The following is a 19,034-nucleotide window of genomic DNA, read 5'->3' as shown; positions in this document are numbered from 1 at the left end:
GAGGCTGCGGTCCATCAGGACCAAAACCTCCCGCCACAAAAACAGTTTCTTTCCCTCTGCAGTCAACCTGACAAACTCTCACTGACCCCCCCCCCAGAACACAAACACAAGCTATACGTTATATTAACGTACATCACCCCTGTCCCCACTGCGTTACATTAACGCACTCACCCCCCCACTGGACACTTTATCTGGACACTTTACTTTATTCTGGTCACTGCACTGTTGTTATTTATCTTATCTTATTTTTTTATTTTCTTTATTTTTATTCTTATTCTTATTTTAGCTTTTATATTCTACTTATTTGTTATCAAAACAATAGCACCTTCAGACCACAGCAAATTCCTTGTAATGTATGTTACTTGGCAATAAACAGTTTCTGATTCTGATTCTGATTCTGATAAAGACTGGAAACGGGGAAACAACTGGCTCTGTCCAAAGGTAACAAAATACGCCTGATGGCCGTTGATATTAGTTTTTTGTTAACTTTGCGCCAAAGAAAAGAAAAGAGGGGAAGCACATTCAGCTATTTAACAAATACAGTTCATGAAGCCACATGCTGATTCACTATAGGCTTCTGCACCGTGCTAGTGCTAATAGAGAATAGTACTATTCCTCTACATGAAAACAGTTAGAAGCCTGCAGACATTTAGTAAATCACAGACCTCACCTCCCTATGAGAAGTCAATAAGCTGCTTCACATATTCACTGTGTGTCTCTTTACGATTGTTTTCAGGTTGTAACCGTTTGCAACTGGGTACGGTGAGTGTTACTCCTGAATCTACTTTTTAAAGAAACACACTGTATTTATGCTGATGTTGTCCTCCATCTTGAAGTGTCTCACATGAAGCACTACTACTGTTGATTTGATTGTTTATTGTTTGTGAAACCTCTGTCTTGTAACTAGGGTACCTGCTAAGGCTGTATCACCAAGGGGAAGATACTGCTGCCTTTGGATTCGTTCACCACCGACTGAAAACAAATGCCAGCCTGGAAACAACTAAGTCATAATTATGCCGTCACTCACAGTGTTGGGTTGGTCAGAAACATCTTTCTGGCTCTTCATGTTGATCTACGCATGCCTACATAATGTAGGAGCAAGCTGTTTGTATGCTCAAAGCTGCAAAAATAACTCAATAAACAAATAGCAGATAAACAGGGTGTGTATTTGGCCTGAATAAAGTCTTCAACTGGAATTTCAACACTAATCTTTCCAGAATTGTGTCTGCAGAGTTTTTGTGTCTAAATCGTCTCCCAAAAGCAATCCATCCATTCATTATCCATACCCGCTTATCCTGATCCTGGAGGCTCTTCCAGGTGGGCTACGACCCGAACAGGCCGTGTGTCACAGGGCGAATAACTCAAAAAACATCCACCTTTTCAAATCAGATTTTATTGATCATGACACATGATGAGTTTGAGAAGAGCATCGCCACTGTTTCAGAAATGTCTTATTTATCAATTAACAAAACATGATTTAACGTCCATATTTAACATAAGGTTCTTGCACACATACATAAATACATCGACTTCCGATACGTAATCATTGTGCTCATATGGACGCTGCATGAATAAAAAAACTCAAACCAAAAGCCTTAAGTATCCTGCAGATTAACTTTACTCAGTATTCCCAGGCTGCCACCACTGATTCTTTTTACTGTCAGTTTACCTGTAGATATTTATTTATAGTGACTGTTCATCATAAGTTACAAGGACCAAAACTGACACGCGAGAACCAGCTCATGATTGCTATTTTTACTGGATGAATGACTTCAATGATTCAACAATTTATCGAAATTCTCATCAGTTACTTTTCTGCCGATCGACCGATCCCTTAAAAAAACAAATTGCTTTGGGTCTTTTAAAAATACAATAAAAATGGTACACACTCAAAAACACAAGCGGCAGCCTTGGTTTTAATAACATTTCAAATTTGTGTTTTCATTTCATTTTTATTGGTACAAAAATGTTCCCACACGTGTCTTTTTCAGTTTCAGTTCAGTTTCAGTAAAGAAACTCTGTCTAAATCCACACAGTTTAACATGTCACATAAATGCATTTATTTTGGTGACAATACGGTGTGAATTTCCTTTGAGATCAGGCTGAACATCAAAGAGGTCACCCCGTGCTGCACCAGAGCCTAAATGAATCAACTGCAGTTGTGTAGCTTTTGTCTTAGACTGAAACATTTTACGTAGGAGGCAATAATCGCCCTCCGTCATGATGGATACTGAATACTGAAGCTTCTGTTCTTCTTATTAAAAAGTTTGTTGGACTGTGCCTTAAAGGACCAGTTTTTGGCTGAGGAGCATCAGTGTGTGTGATCAGAGTTAGAGATGTTCTGCACAGAGGAAGCTGAATCCAGTCCCAGCAGCGTGCCCAGGTAGGACTGCTCTCGGGGGTCCAGCATCTGATCGGGCCTCACAGGGTGGACAATGTTGGCGGGCTGGGGAGTGAGGGTATACTTCTCTAAGAATGCCAGGTCTGTAGCGGCCTGGTAGCCAGAGTTTTGCTGCTGTCCTTGAGCTTGCATGCTCACAACACTGTGAGTTTGGGAGGAAAGAGAGGAGGCCCTGTGAGTGTTCATGTCGCCCTGCGCTCCTCCTGCCATCTGGACAGGAACTAAAGTGACGGGCACGCAGACACTCGTAGGAGGAGAGGTGCTCTGGAGGCCTGACTTAGGTTCAGCGCGGTATGCCTTAGAGGGTTCCTCAAAAGGAATGGAGACTATTTTGTCCTCGCTGAGTGTGCCGAGGGGCTGCTCAGTCAACCGGGTGCTGTGCACGTGGTCAACATGGTACTTGAGCTTGTCTTTTCTTTTAAAGGTGGCGCTGCAGTGGGGGCAGTTAAAAGGACGAGCATCTGAGTGAATCACCATGTGCTTTGTCAAGGTCTTTTTGATGCGAAATGTCTGGTTGCACTCAGGACATCTGTGGGGTTTCTCACCTGTCACACAAACACGAGAGAACATCAGTGTGAGAGTATCCAAAAAGTATGTTTAGATAGCCATTTCTATAGCACCCTCACTTTTAAGAATAATAACAATTCTGATGAACCCAGGACGATTGTCCAATCATAGCCTACATCCACTGCGTGGGAGCCAAGATTAGTTCAGAGTTACGATAGCAGCCCTTTCCTTCTCTGTATTTGGTTTGGGGAAGTTTACACACCAGTAATCTGACTCACTGGATGTAGGCTGTTGGGATAAGCCTGCCGTTGGCAGACTATTTCAGTCGGCATTCTCCTCCCCTTCCGCTATCTGCCTGGTACCGTTTTGCAAGGGCACCGTCACTGTACCCTGGACTTAGCACCACCCAAGACTGATTGTGATTGGTTTAAAGAAATACAAACCAGAGGCCAGAGGGTTTTCCCCCCTATCCCAGAATGATAATGGGTTGAGCCAGACCTTTCTCCAAAGTGTGGAGATAGGTCTGGCTAACACTCCAGCAACCCCAGCCAAACTTACTGTAAGTTATATAGTGATATGTTTGTTAAACTCCTTATCAAATCCTTTTCTCTTGTAAATGTGAAGCATTTCTACTGTTTTTTTTCCAAAAAGGTTAACCATTCTGTTGCTTGTCCATGTTTTCCATGGTAAGCATCCAAACCATCCAAGGGTTATGTTAGAACAAATAACTTTTTATTGCATTTTTATGGGTGTTCTAAATGGATCATCAACTGGTAGGAATGCTGACTTTTAGCCTGAGACATGCAGCTTTAGTCTCAGTATTTTAGCAAGATATCATGTATGTAGCCATCATGTGCATATTTAAGACCCTTTTACAGGCTCGTTGTTTTAAAACGACTCAGCTGGAGATGGAGTTTTCAACCAACGCAAGCTAGCAACAGTAACTAAGTAGGGCAGGGCTTACAGCGAACAGTCAATTGAGAAAACAACTATTGTTTGCCTCCAACTGCCACTTTCCTGTTCTCATGCATGTTTTCAAGCAAACACATCCATTGACTTCTTTGTTTCCTTACCTGAGTGGGTCCTGAAGTGCATTTCTAGACTCGACTTTCCTTTAAACTCTTTCTTGCAAACCTCACACTGATGCACAGCGGTTTTATACCTGTGAATAAATTCCTCATTAACACACACATAAACCAAAACCATTTGCCAAACTTTGAAGGGGCAGCTAAGGGAAATATTGTAACATTACAAAGAAACGGAATAAGTATGACTGTGATTTGTATGATAACACACTTCTGCCAAACTTTCTCTCCCAAATGAATGCTTTTGTAGTGGACCGTCAGATGATCATGCCGCCTGAAGCACTTGCCACATTCTTCACATTGGTGCGCTTTCTCACCTGTAATAAACATGGGCTAAGTTAATACTTAGTATTTACTAAGTAAACACTGACTGGAGTCGGTAAAAGGTTAACAGTATTTCCCACTGTACTGTATTGTAACAAGAAACAAAATGAATTCTGTGTGCCTGAGTCAAAGCAGACACTGCCACAAAAGAAGTCTTCTACTGTACCAGAGTGTATTTTCTGATGTTTGGTCAGGTGATCATGGCGTATGAAGGCTTTCCCACATTCGTCACACTCGTAGCGCTTGTCGTCGTGGTGGACTCTGAGGTGGAGCCTGTCCAAAGAACAGTTTGCTCATTATGGACAACTATATTAATGACACAGCCAAACAAACTGAGAGCTTGAAATGTTCACAATCACCAACACCGGGCCCACCTGTAGGAGCTGCCATGACGGAAGCTTTGGCCACAGATACTACAGAGGTGAGGCTTCTCCCCACTGTGGATCCTCAAGTGCTCTCTCAAGGTTGTCCTAGGAGAAGAAAAACATGTCTCAATAAAAGCAGCACAGGGTTAAACATGATTTTTTTTTGCAGCACAGCATGTCAAAATAAGAGTTGTGGAAATAAGGAATAGGTGGGTAAAGTTTAGGGACAGAGACGTACCTTTCCCTTACAGATTTCCCACAAACGAAGCAGGTCCACTTTCTTTTGCCTCCATGTGTACACTCAATGTGCCTCTTTCTGTTGCCTGTGTCATTAAACTGTCGGCCACAAATCTCACAGGGAAAAGGACCTGAAAATGGGAAAGGATACAAACTCTTTTCATCTAATGCATCGATTGCTACAGAAACATGGTTCCTGAAACTGTAATCCATTAACACATATCACAGTTACAGCAGTGACATCATTTTAAGGTTTTAATGATTTAATTTAATTTAGTAGTTAAAAAGCTTTTCGTCTCATTAGCAAGAGTAAAGGTTTATTTTTTTACCCTAAGAGCTTAATGTTCTACATGTAACAATTTACATGTATTCATCGCTTTTTATTGCCAATGTGTGAACGGATTATAACCCTCCCCGACTTTGTCGGTTGCCTCCAACAGCCTGTGGATTGATTTCTATATCTATCGATTTCATATAGCTGATGAAGTAACTTGCAAACAGTAAGCTAGTTTGTATCACGGAGCCAATGGTCCAAATTAAATATAGGAACATTACAGATAGTAATGTTATTCTACATATGACTGTAAATCACAGTAAATCAGTCTGGTGTATGTCACTTCACTATTTTGGCTCACAGACAGACTGCGAGTGCGAGCAACGATGCTGACACTTAAGGGCCACCGGTGTCATTAATAAAAAAGACTTTCTGAAAACTGCATATAGAACCTTTAATTTTCATTTTACATCTCTCACCTAAGTGGTACTTTTCTTGGTGCTTCAGCCTGGCAAACCTGGACTTGAAGTATTCGTCACAGAAGGAGCATTTAAAAGGCCGGTCTTGGGTGTGCAGGATCATGTGCTCCTGCAGATGAGGCCTGCGGGTGAAGGTCTTCAGACAAATCTGGTTCAGAAGGTTCAAAGATTAAAAGACTGTTAAAATCTAAATAAACTGCCTTTACATACACTGTACATTTATTAATTGCGAAAATGCATTTATTCATCATCTTACCTCCAGGTATATTCATGTGATCATATTTAAAAAAAAATCTGTGGTCTCTATTTAAGATTAGTTTGCATCATCAGGTTAAACATGAACAACATATTATGACTGAAACCAATTCTTACAGCACATTTCCAGCCTTCACTCTTCCTCTTCCTCTTGGTAAGAAACTCTTGGATGTGGTCTGGATGAAACCTGGGAGGACAGACATCATCATATGATATGACTGTAGCAACCACAGCCGATGCCATCATGGAGATCTAGTAGAGAGTTCGCTCTACAAAATGTATCGGGGGGTTTTTTCTAAAACGTACAACTTAGAAATATAGTCATAATATAGTCAAAATTAACTTTGTGAAACTGTTGGCCGTGCAAAGACAATGTCATAAAAAGTAGCAATGTTTCCAAAATTCAAAACCTGTTAACTTGAAAACAATTGTTTTGACTGTTTCTTATTTCCTTAACTCTGCCAGCAACATATGTTATGAAGTGACTAAAATAAACAGGGGATAGATAAGGTTGTGTGCAAATCAGATGTTTACAACAACAATTGTCAGCTAGCAAGATACTACAGTTAGCTACTATCTGCATCAGTGGGAACTGATTTACAAGTAAAGACACAGAAATTACCGATGTAAAGGGTTAGGGTTGTTATATGTGATACTGCCACGTCTCACCTCCTGACATGCTTAGCCAGGGTTTTCTTGCTGGCATGGAGTTTGCTACAGAAGGGGCATTTGTGCTCCTTCTTCTGGAAGGGAGCGTCGCCGGCATGCTTCTTCTTGTGTACGGTCAGGTTAGACTTGGTGGAGTAGCGCTGAAGACAGATGTCACACTGGAATGGTTTCTCTCCTGTGTGCACTCTGGTGTGACTCTCATACTTCCCTAAAAATGCAGGAAAGGGATATCAGTTAATATACTGTATCAACACAACACATTTGAGACATTAGTATCAGTCATTAAACATGGCACTACAATACTGCTACTACAAGAGACAACATTAATGAAAACACTGATAATCTAGACCTTATTCCATGGTTCCCACCTGCACGGTCAAAGGTCTTGTCACATTTGGGGCACTTCAGAGTCTTCTTGCTGGAGGTTTGGATGATGACTGGAGCCAGACCCTCAGGGTACACTGGACTCTGGGTAGAGCTTCCTGCTGCTAGCACATGCGCTTTCACCTCCGGAACAGCCTGGTGCTCTGCCCTTTCTACATCTGAACCCTGCTGACCTGCATAAACCTCAACAACTTTCCTCTGAGCAACCACGTCCTCATTCATGTCTCCTTCCTCTTCCTCCTCCCCCTCCTCGTCCACTACATCTTCCCCCTGAACTGGTTTAGAGGTCTCGTTCTCGTCCAGTTTGGGTGCTTGGTTTTCCACAGCCACCTTTCCTGCTTCTTCCACTTTTTCTTCATCTTGCTGTCTTGGTGATACAGTCCTTTGTTTTTCCTCAGGAGTGTTGATAGTGTACTCCACATCGTCTCTCTGATACTTGGAGGGTGTTCTCCTCCTGCGGGCTGATCTCCGTGTGGTAGCAGTCCTCTGACCTGCCGTCTTTTCTTTCTCAGTTGGGGTTACCTGCTGTGCATCAGCGTGACTCTCAGCCAAGTGGTTCTGCAGGGAGTTTTCCGTGCTAAACTGGCGACTGCACATGGTGCACTGAACATCAAATGGGATCTGGGTGTCTGTGTCACCTGCTGGTGAGTCACTGGAGGTAATTTCCACTTCAGGAGACCCTCTTATCTCATCCTGTGCCTGGATCACACATAAAGTGTTGTTGTCCCCTTCTTCACACAGCAGCTTTAGTATGTCCATCATGTCCAGGAATCGGGCCGCTTCAGTTACAGCCGGGAGGTCCGTCTCTGCGACAATGCACTCAGAGGTGTACAAAAAGCCAAGCAGGTGCTGGAAAACAGAGTCCTCCACATGGTCCAGAGTCACATGCACTGTAGCAGGGTTCTTGGACAGCTCAGCATGGAAGTAGCTGCTCCCATGGGCCAACACCACCTTGTGGGCACTGTAGAGCTTCCCACCAACAGACACCGACACATCACAGAACCTCTGCCGGGTCCGGTCCTCATTCAAGAACTTGAGGAGGTTGTGACTGTGCTGCGTCATAGCCAGGTGCCTGATTTCAGAGGTTGATTGTGGGGCAGTTTCATAGTTTGAGGGGGTGTTGGAGCCCAGCACAGTGCCCGACTCTTCATTGCTGGCACTGACCTGCCTGCTGCGTTTGGGGCGCAGAGGATTACAAGGCCTTTTCTTCATTGGTGTGTCTGTTAGCCAACCATGAGTCACTCCTGAAAACCAGAGGAATAAAAACAATACTACGATTGAACCTGCAGAGATGCTCACTCTCCCAAGTAATGGGTTTTGATACAGATTTGATAGGCAAATGGCTTAGCATGCAATTGTACCTGACTTTGACGTCATAACATTGGTATTAACAGCATGAAGCTGACATGAAGGGGACATTGTGGAGAAAAGTTATCATAAATATGAAAACGGTGCATGAAAAGATGCAAAATTACGACTTATTGCTAACGTTTGAGGTATATGTCTCCTATTCATTAATGCAAAGCAGAAAGAACAAACAATTGTTATAAACACTGCACTCAACAGACAACATAGGCCTGACGGAAATGTGAAATTAAGCTAGTGACCGTATTGCTATCCTGAGTTCTTAACTGTCAAGACGGTTGCATTTGCAAATTCGCTCTCCACCTCGAGGACCCCTAACATTATGTTATCAGTCAGACGGGCGGGCCCCCCTCCGAGGAGAGTGTTGACAAACGACCCTTACTGCTACCCCGGAAGCTAACGTTTGTAACGGGACGTTTTTTTTAAAACATCTTACCTTAAAGATACGTTACGTGCCCGTTTACAAAGCACTGTACACTCCAGCTGACATTAGTAATGTGGAACATACACGGAAGAATAATAATTTCCTTAATATCTGTAACGGCCTTTCATACAGTCTATGGTAACGCCCCACCTTCCCATCCTAGCAGAAATGTCGGACACCGTAACAAACCGTCCGCCCATTGGCTGTTTCAGCTTTTGTCCTCTAATGCTCTTGTTTAGTGACGTAAACACAAACAAACATGAGCGAAATAGCGATAGATAAATAAACTTGTATACCTTTCTTGGCTAATTTTGTATGTAACGCATGAAAAGTCAAACACGAATTAAACGAGTAGGACGTGTTGTCGAGCAATTTCATTAGGTTCACGCGAGGGTTCATAAAACGAGGGTACCATGGGTAATTTAGTCTGAAAGCTAATGGCACACTACCGTTAGCTGTTATCATGTCACCAACCACTTTCTCAGTCTTTTACAGTGGTAGAAAGCAACTAAATAGGATATGTATTGTACTTGAGTACAATTCTGAGGTACTTTACTAGAGTAATTCAGCTTTATTGGCCGAGTGTGCATGAACATACAAGGAATTTGACATCGGTTTTAAGTTGCTCTCAATGTACTTACACACAGAATAATTTACAGGAAGATAGAAAAAGACATACACCTAAAAAAAAAAAAAAAAGACAACAAGAACTTTTATGTACATACACGTAGGTGAAAAATAGTTGTAGCTTATTTATAAAAATCTACAAAAAGACATGCTCTGCAAGTGTTCTGTAGGTTGTAAACAAATACAAGTAGTGCAAAGGAATGAATATTGAATGAGTAAAGTACTAGATTACTTTATATACATGAAGTGGGTGGTTATGTACAGTGTATACATGTATATGTATGTGCAGGATTTATAGATGGATGATATGTATATGTTAAAGCACAGTTTGTATTTTAAGCTGTAAATAAAAAAATTATAAATAATTTATCATTTATAAGTGATAAATGGATGTTTTATTGTTACAGGGTTATTGACACTGTATGACTGATTTAACTGTTCATCATAGTGATGGCCTGTGGAAAGAGACTGTTCTCGTGTTTAGTTGTTTTGACATACAGTGTTCTAGCGCGCACCAGAGGGGAGAAGTTAGAACAGCTTGTGGGTCTGTAGTGATGTTTTCTTGCCCGTTTCCTGACAAAAACTTTGTACTTTTTACTCCACTACATTTGTCTGACAGCTAAAGTTAGAAGTTACTCTGCAAATTAATATTTAAAATTACAGCATAGTGAGTACTTTTACTTATTTTGTTGATAGTACTTACAGTACTTATTTTTACTTAAGTAAGATTTTGAATGCAGGACTTGTAACAGAGTATTTTTAAATTGTGGTATTGCCATCTGTCGATTTAAAAATGTGTTCAAATACACCAGTTATATTTGCATATTTCCCCCCCAAAAAAACATATGCTCTAGTATAATGACAAACTTGCACTTTATTTAATAGTTGTTTTTATTTTACATATTGGATCATGGCCCCAAATTCTGGGCTGTAACATACTGTGGGTGCCATTGTAAAACCTGAGATAGAGGAAAAAGTAACACTGAAAAGAACAGTAAGGCCATTAGTATTACTAATGAGCAGATTGAATGCTCTTAGAGCTCTTCAGAGAAATTACTTGTGATGACGTCAGTGACGTTTTAATGACAGAGATACTTCCAAGATTAGAACCACTGGCCTAAGTTTACTTAGACTAAGACTGGGCCTCGTTCCAGCCAACTGCTGCAGCCAAATAGTACTCAACTGAAGACATGGTCTGGAGTACACGTGTGCGTGCATGTGCACACATGCATCTTGTGTTCATGTCCATGTTTCAAGGTGTGTATTGTATGTAGTATGTGTAGCTGAATTGTGGGGTCATTTCCCTCTACAGACGACTGAAGTTGTAATAAAGAGGAACTGAATTTCAGTTTGTGCCTCTGCTCAGGTAAGGTTCGCCATCTGTTCCAAAACTCTTACATCCAATAGTTTTAATCAGGTGTCACTTATATAAATGTACATCAGAGTTCAGTCTAGGGAAGATGTTTGGACTTGCTCAAATTAGCCTCCTGGATGAACCCCTCCCTTCGCCAACACATTTAATGTGTAAGACATTGTAAGTGCATTAGCTTAATCCCTCCTATCTGCATGGCTTGCAGCGCGCCAAGCATTCCCGTGAACCCATACATGCACGGAGGAGTAGAGCTGAAGATGGAGCTGCACACACAAGTATTCCCTACCTGCCTTTGACCTAAAATGAAGATATTGCCAAACATCTAGGAATTTGGAGGACTTGTTGAGGACAATGTTGAGATTTAGATTCAGCGTGCATGTGTGGATGTTGTGGTTGCTTTATGCAGGTAATTTCTGGATACAGTATGTGTATTATAATCAGAGATGAATATTATTTGCAAAAGTTTATCATATCTTTTATCCAATATAGCCTTAGATGTGTTGTTTCAATAAGATAATGATTGGCATATTTTTCTGATTGTCATCTTACCTGATCATTGTCATATTATACAGTTTGGCTGAGGTGTCCAGCAAGTACATAGTGTAATGCACAAAATGTGTTTGTACAGTTGCTTAAATTCTAGATTTCTCTATTCGTTTTTTATACTTTCCTGTTGTTTCTGTTTTTTGTTGTTGTTGTTTTTTTGGGGTGCTCATCTTTATTTTGGGTTAATTTACTGACACATTTGTGACTGTGTGCTGAACCTCATTGACACATGGGTTTAAGATTTGCATGCATTGTATTAATTTGCATTTATTTGTGATTGTTTTAAGAAGTAATATTGGAGTGTATTTTTCTCTCCAGGCACTTTTGCCCATGAGGACATCAATGGATGCGAACAGCAGCCATGCCAAAATGGTGGTGTATGTGAGAGCCACAATGGAGGTTTCAGCTGCCTTTGCTCCCAACAAAGCCACAATGGGCTTCTGTATGGGGGACAGACCTGCACAACTGCACTTTCAGGCTGTGATGACAACCAATGCGAGAATGGAGGAATATGCTCACCCTTACTTGTCAATGACCAGCACACTTATACATGTATCTGCCTTGCTGGCTTCACAGGCCCTAAATGTCAGACCCCTACCGTCTTCTCATTTGAGTCCAGAGGCCACATGTACATAGAGACTCAGCTTCTGGACCCAGAGACTCCTCTTAATGTGACATTCAGCTTCAGGACAGCAAGACCAGTCGGCACCCTCTTGCAGCGCAGAGTGGACGACCTGCTCCTCAGCATTGAGCTGATGGACGGACATCTCTGTCTCCGCAGCCTGAGAGGTAAAGGCTCCAGCACGCTGGTGCAGGAGCTGCCAGAGTACTTGTCCAACAACAAGTGGCACACGGTGGAATCGTCGTTGGGCGGTGTGGTCAGCCTCATCAGACTGCTCTGCACTGAAGGAAGCTGCACCAGAGACTCCGGCACTGAAGTCCAGCTGCTTGAGCAGGCCACTGCTCTCCCCGAGCCAGGAACAGTTCGTCAAAGCCTCTTCATAGGAGCAGCCGGGGGGAACTGGGGTTTGGGCAGAGCAGTGGATGAAGCAGACTACCCGCCAGCTTTTCTGGGCTGCTTCAGAGATGTGTTTGTGGACTCACATCTGGTGCTACCTGTTATAGTGTCAGAAGATTCAGACACCCAGGCAAACATCACTGTAGGATGCAGCGACAAAGACAAGTGCGATGACAGCCCGTGTCAGAACCGAGGGCGCTGTGTGAGCCGAGGCTGGAGGAACTACATGTGTGAGTGCCACAGGCCACATGAGGGAAACGACTGTGCAGAGGGTAAGACGTACACACACACACACACACACACACTAACACCACTGCATTCCAGTTGGATCCAACCAGTAGAGTGTTTCAGTTCCCAAAATCTTATCTTCCTGAGCCCCCATTATCCACATCCACTGAAGCAAACCTAAGTTATGTTTCAAAAGATAAGATTTATTTTTTTGCTCTGAGGAGGCCTCACCACTTTTGGCAGCGTTACATCTCTAAGACATGTTATATTATATTTATAAAATAGTGGGGTTATGACAAACGAGTTACCCGAGGATCATGAAATTGATTTATGATGTGTTTGACTGGCATATTGCTTTGAGAGTGTAGGTCTCATTGGCGTAATATGTTTTAAATGAGGATTAGATTAACATAAAACAGAATTCTTAACTGTATGAACAGAAATATCTAGAAATGTTTTGACTGACATTTAAATGCTATGTGTGTAGAGTAAATGACAGAATTACATGCTGTTAAAACAGGTACAGGTCAAGTCAAGTTCAACCTCAGTCACGTCACTGCAGAAACCTCAATGGTTAGCTATAAAGAGAGTCACCCCGCAGGATGATAAAGTTAAAGATAAAGTCAGTAGACTTTAAAGGAGCTTACAGTGCTAGTAGAAATAGCACAGAGTTATTCAATTAGAAGGCGTTCAGCAACACCTGGGCCAAGGATTAAAAAAACGTGGGTTTCAGTAGCTCACCTGGAATGCCTTCACTTTGACAAATGGAGTCTTGTGGACTCACGCCACGCAGAGGCATTTTAGCTGGCTGGTATCCTCAGCAGCTTCTTCTTTTCAATAAACAGCAAGCAATGTTCTTTGTCAAAACAATGCTGGAAATAGTCCATAACCTCACCCAAAACAAGCTTTTATTAAGTTAATGAACAGCTTATCGTCCATAACATTGATAGCTGAACAAAAATCGAATGTTTTACTCTTCCTTTTTGCCTCTGTCTTCTAAGAAAACCTGAGCCCCCATTAACCACAACCACTTAAGCAAACCTTAGTTATGTCTGAAAAGATAAGATTCCTTTTTTTGCTCTGAGGAGGCCTCACCACTTCTGGCAGCGTTACAACTTACACCATTATAATCATAAAATCGAATAATAACAGCGGAGATGCCTGGAAGATACCTCCCGCCAAGAAATAGTGTAGCACTTAACCCCCCCCCATAAAATGGTACTTCGTTGTTGTTTTTTTGGACAGATGATTTAAAAAACGAGATATACCTGCTCATAAGTGAGCTTTAGAGGTGCTGGAAGGAGGATTTTGTAACATTTCAACAGAGCCAGGCTAGCTGGTTCCCCCTGTTTCCAGTCTTTAAGCTAAACTAAGCTAACCGGCTGCTGGCTGTAGCTTCATATATAATGGACAGACACGAGAGTGACAGAAAACAAATAAGGGTAATTCCCAAAGTGTCATACTGCTCCTTTAAGGTGTACTTTTCATTCAGTTTCGTTTAAGTTTGACTTTCATGGCTTTTCCTCTCTCTTCCCTGTGCCCGCGCAGAGTATATCACTGCAAGGTTTGGAAACAAAGACCTGGAGAGTTATGCTGTCTTCTCATTAGACGATGACCCAGGTGATACTGTGGCTATATCCATGTTTATTCGCACCAGACAGTCCAGCGGCCTGCTCCTCATCCTGGCCAACAGCACCAGCCAGTACCTCCGCCTGTGGCTGGAAGAGGGCAAGGTCAAAGTTCAGATCAACAACTTTGAGACCCTTGTTGGTCGGGGTATGGTCAGTGACGGCCATTTCCATCTGGTGACTGTGAAGCTGGAGGGCATGGAAGCCATCTTGTTCCAGTCCGCCCAGAGCCAGGGCTCCATGCACATTAGGCCCATCCAGGCCCATCCTGGGGATCTGGCTTTCGTTGGGGGGCTACCAGACTCAAGGGCCTCTGCCTCGTTTGGTGGCTACTTTAAGGGATGTGTCCAGGATCTGAGGATTAACAGCAAACGACTGCAGTTCTATCCCATGGCAACTCCAGTGGAATCTTACAGCCTGGAGCAACTCATCAACGTAGGACAAGGATGCAGCAGTGACAATGCCTGTGCTGTGAGTTACATCAATGCTGTCACGTTCATTGTATTGTCTGTGATGAGCCAGTGACACACTTTCATTCCTTGTCTTGATTTTGTGGCTGTTTTTTTCTTTTCATTAGGTCAACCCCTGTCTCAACGGGGGAGTGTGTTACTCCATGTGGGACGATTTCATCTGTAACTGCCCCCCTAACACTGCAGGGCAGCGTTGTGAGGAGGTGAAATGGTGTGAGCTGTCTCCTTGCCCCGCCACTGCTGTTTGTCAACCCCGCTCTCAGGGCTTTGAGTGTGAGTGTCCTGAGACAAGCACCTGTTGTTGCACAACTCCTGTCTTAGAAAGAACATTGCCTCAAAAATACATGAGCGTGGGATGAAAAAGTCTCAGAGACTCTCTAAGAATGACCAAGGAATGGGATCTATGCTAGGAATAGTATGTTGTGTGCAGCCACCGTTGCTATTCCTGTCCTTGACACGTAAAAACATTGCCAAGAAAAAGGATTCATACTAAATGTGTGAGCCTTTTATTATACTATCACATTTCTGATGTTGGTTTGTATCCACTGAAGGGACTGTCTGCAGTGCGCGGTCCCTTCAGGGCACTTACTGGTGCAGGCGCCTATTAATTACAGTGTGGCTGATTACAGAAGGGAACAGAGTTGAGGCAGGGATCCGACAAAGGATTCCTCTAAGAAGTGATAATCCCTGGTCAGATTAAGTCTACCGCCACATGCCTGTGGAAGTTTATGATGACAAGTCCTCCTGGAGATGTCACATGTTCACAAAGAGAAAAGGAGGGGAGGTGTTGATCCAGAGTATAGCTGCCAGTCCAAGTGCCTGTATTTGTACGAACATTTAGCATGTTAAGTTTTCTCACGTTTTCTCTTTGTGTTACTACTGACCCATTTTGGAAGCCCTTTTCCACAGTTTTTTGTGGATTCCTTGATGAATGACCCAGCAGATGACATAATATGCAGTTCACCCATAGTGTGTTGTGCACTTTAACAGACATAACAGATGTTAACGTTTGAAACCGCCCTACTTTAAACAGTTTAAAGCTTTTAATTTGGCTGGTTTGAAGGCTCAGGGGCTCAGTTGGAAAAATATGATGTCACATGCTACCAATACCATGGATTGAGCAATGTTTGCATCAAAATATTGCTTATTTTGCCAGGCAACTGCAAATCAAGTCTAAACTCACATATTCCTGATGAAGCAGATTTTCACTTTAAGAATGATAACAAAGGATTTCCCCCAAAACTTTGATTGTTGACTATTTAGACATGAGAATATAATGCCGTTGAGACTAAGTTAACACCCCCTGAAAATCTTGTTTTTGCTGACCTCCAGTGGTTTGACTTTTTGCCTTCCTGCTGTGTGAAACATTCAGAGAGGGCAGTAACTCCTTTACAGCCTGGTGTTAAATTACTCTTTAAGATTTGAAACCACGTTTTCAGAGGCTTTAATGTTCAGTGGGGATAGTTATAGTAAGTATTATACATTGGCACTGGAATAAATTAAATGAATGGGGAAACTACAGTAAATAGTAACATTTAATTTCACTTCACTAAGTCTCTTCCATCTCTCTCCTCCAGGTTTGTCTAACGTGACATTTCGGGTTGAAAGCAGCGTTTTGCAGTATCAAAGCAATGGGAAGATTAAACACGACCTCAGCAGTGTCTCCCTCAGCTTCCGCACAAGACAGTCCGCTGCCACCTTACTGCATGCACAAAAGGACTCCGACTATCTCACCGTCTCCCTCCTGGACTCTCATTTGCTCATGGAGCTCCAGGCTGGGGATGGCATGGATTACCACAAGGTGACCGTTCAAAGCCAGGGTCCAATCAGTGATGGAAAGTGGCACACTGTGGAGCTCCGCATGGAGAGCCAGATACTCCCAACCTCCAGGTGGATCATGGCTGTGGATGGAGGCAAGGAGGAGCTAAGCAGGTCCAAAACAGCTGCCGGGGGCCTGGATTTTCTTAGGGTGGGTACAGACATCTTCCTGGGGGGACTGAGTCTGGACGCTGGAGTGAACCTGTCTGGCTGTCTGGGCCCAGTGGAGATTGGAGGCCTTCCTCTTCCTTTCCACCTGGACACAGAGTTGAACCTCCCCAGACCTCAGGAGGAGCAGTTTGCGAGGATAAACAGCAATGCTGCCCCACGATACAGCTGCTGGGGAGCCGGTGTGTGTGCAGCCAACCCTTGCGAGAACGAGGGTGTGTGTGAGGACCTGTTTGACCTGCATCACTGCACATGTCCCTCCGAGTGGACAGGGCCACTGTGTCAAGACCCAACAGACACCTGCATCTCCAGCCCCTGCATCTACGGCAACTGCACCAACCTACCCGGGGGATTCAAGTGTGTGTGTGATCTGGGGTACAGTGGTGAACAGTGTGATGCGGAAGTTGACATGTGTGAAAACAGCAATTGCGGAAACGGCGCCACGTGCCTCAAAGGTTTCCAGAGCTACGCATGCCTCTGCCCCCAGAATCTGACAGGCCAATACTGCAAGTGAGTTCTTCCACAGTTTTTTAATATCCCCATGACACCAAACGTACAGTTGCCTACACCTATAGTAGGTTTATGAGCTTTGAGTTGCACTGATTTACAAACTGGTCTCTTACAGTGAGAAAATTCCTGAAATCCCATGGTACATTGAGACCAATCCGTGAGTGCTTTTACATAAACCACTGAAAACAAACACGTTTCCATTGTTTCACCAAACCAAGTAAATATTAAATCCACCAGTGCCAAACAGGAGGGCACTGACATTTCTTGTTGTGTTCTTTTGTCTGTTTAGACTTCCTCAGCTGCCTGTATCTACATGCATGGGTACCAGATGGAACTACAGCTGCTTTAATGGAGGGAACTGCTCTGAAGCAGACAACACCTGTTACTGCCTGCCTGGTTTCACAGGACAGTGGTAGGACATACATAATGATATTTAATCCTCTTTGCTGCCCCTGGGTCGTGACACCGAGGTTTGTCAATCCTGGAGGTCAGCAACAAATGGCGCCACATGGGGTCCCTAGATAATGTATTAGGTTTTAAATATAGCATAGTTGCCATTAAATTGATGTGTGAATACGTCTGCACATGAGAATCTTGGGACCGAAAACCAGGGTCATGAGCCAGGACAGGTTGACAAAACCCGGCCTGTGCTTAAAGCTGCTATAGTGACAAAACCACATGTGCAAATAAGCCACTGTTTGCTAACAAATTTTCCCTATCAACTTAAAAGGTGATGATATGTCACTGTAGCTTGTTTCCCATTGGGATTTTATTTTGCTTACAATTTCAGCACTTTCTTAGACATGTACAATACAATACCTCACCCTTTTCTCATTCACAACTATTAGAATTGTCCACCACCACTGTGGCTTAACCACAGTGCTCCCTTGTGGCAGATAAAAGCTACATGTCTGGAGGTATGTGTTACATGTTGCTGTTTCTTGCTTTTCTTCTATAGTTCTTCTGTCTTTATTTTTCCTTCCAGGTGCGAGAAGGACGTGGATGAATGTGCCTCTCATCCATGTATGAACGGAGGCTTCTGTGTCAACTACGTGAACAGTTTCGAGTGTGTGTGTGACATGAACTACTCAGGGATACACTGCCAAATAGACGTCAGCGACTTCTATTTGTACCTCTTCATGGGCCTGTGGCAGAACCTCTTCCAGTTGGTGTCCTATCTTGTGATACGCCTCGACGATGAGCCAGAAATTGAGTGGGGATTCCACGTCAACGATTAGGCCCTTCCCCTCCTCCTCTATTGTGATCAAACTGGACTAACCTTGGTTGAGACAGAGGGTCACACTGGAGGACATTTCAACACATTTAGCAAATGTAGTACCCCAAAATCATGTAATATGTTATCAGCAACCTGCACACATCAGCCGGTCTGTGACGCTTTATACAAAAGGGATGAGAGAGTACTGGATCTTCATTGCAATAACAAAGTGGACAACAGTTTTCTCAGGAACCAAGAGGCTACGTTCCACAACTTGTTCCAAGTGTGCACTCCTTCATACGAGAGTCAAGATTGTTATGACCACTTTTATCGGTTTAGTTACACCCATGAAAGTTTTTCTGATCTCAGCTCTGCAAAGGTGTGAGTTCAGAAGACCAGAAGAGACAGGGGACAATTGCAATAAATATATACATATTTCATTATCTTTAGTGTACCGACAAGGTCAGTCATACAAATGAGTCTGTTGTGAACAGATTTATTTGGTAATAAATATTCCATATTTGTTACAGTATCTTAATGCGTTCTATCTGGTTCTCACACTGAAAACCACACATTAGAGAGTTTGTCTTGTGCCTTAACTTTCCACTTTTTATCTGGAGCACTGCTTTCTAGTCAGTGTATGTTTTGTAACTGTTCAGGGACA

At 43.0% G+C, this 19,034-nt stretch overlaps 2 protein-coding genes across 2 annotated transcripts; one reads left to right on the top strand and one right to left on the bottom strand.

The window, feature by feature from the left end:
• Positions 1 to 1,383: 1,383 nt before the first annotated feature.
• On the bottom strand, positions 1,384 to 8,192 carry zbtb41 (zinc finger and BTB domain containing 41). The gene is made up of 10 exons (XM_070919096.1): positions 6,965 to 8,192; positions 6,597 to 6,804; positions 6,045 to 6,114; positions 5,673 to 5,820; positions 4,921 to 5,050; positions 4,692 to 4,787; positions 4,484 to 4,590; positions 4,205 to 4,310; positions 3,982 to 4,070; positions 1,384 to 2,946 (listed from the first exon to the last, which is right to left on the bottom strand). Exons 1-10 carry the CDS (start codon positions 8,190 to 8,192, stop codon positions 2,312 to 2,314), a joined length of 2,817 nt encoding a protein of 938 aa, XP_070775197.1. The 3' UTR covers positions 1,384 to 2,311.
• Positions 8,193 to 10,306: 2,114 nt separating this feature from the next.
• LOC139296434 (protein crumbs homolog 1-like) lies at positions 10,307 to 18,392 on the top strand. The gene is made up of 9 exons (XM_070918837.1): positions 10,307 to 10,326; positions 11,095 to 11,174; positions 11,633 to 12,604; positions 14,109 to 14,659; positions 14,766 to 14,931; positions 16,236 to 17,154; positions 17,270 to 17,311; positions 17,444 to 17,566; positions 18,140 to 18,392. Exons 1-9 carry the CDS (start codon positions 10,307 to 10,309, stop codon positions 18,390 to 18,392), a joined length of 3,126 nt encoding a protein of 1,041 aa, XP_070774938.1.
• The last annotated feature ends 642 nt before the right edge of the window (positions 18,393 to 19,034 follow it).

The sequence above is a fragment of the Enoplosus armatus genome, chromosome 14 (assembly GCF_043641665.1).
Source record: "Enoplosus armatus isolate fEnoArm2 chromosome 14, fEnoArm2.hap1, whole genome shotgun sequence".
Taxonomy (NCBI): domain Eukaryota; kingdom Metazoa; phylum Chordata; class Actinopteri; order Centrarchiformes; family Enoplosidae; genus Enoplosus; species Enoplosus armatus.
The sequence above is the reverse complement of the archived record's forward strand: the minus strand, read 5'-3'. Positions and strand labels throughout refer to the sequence as shown.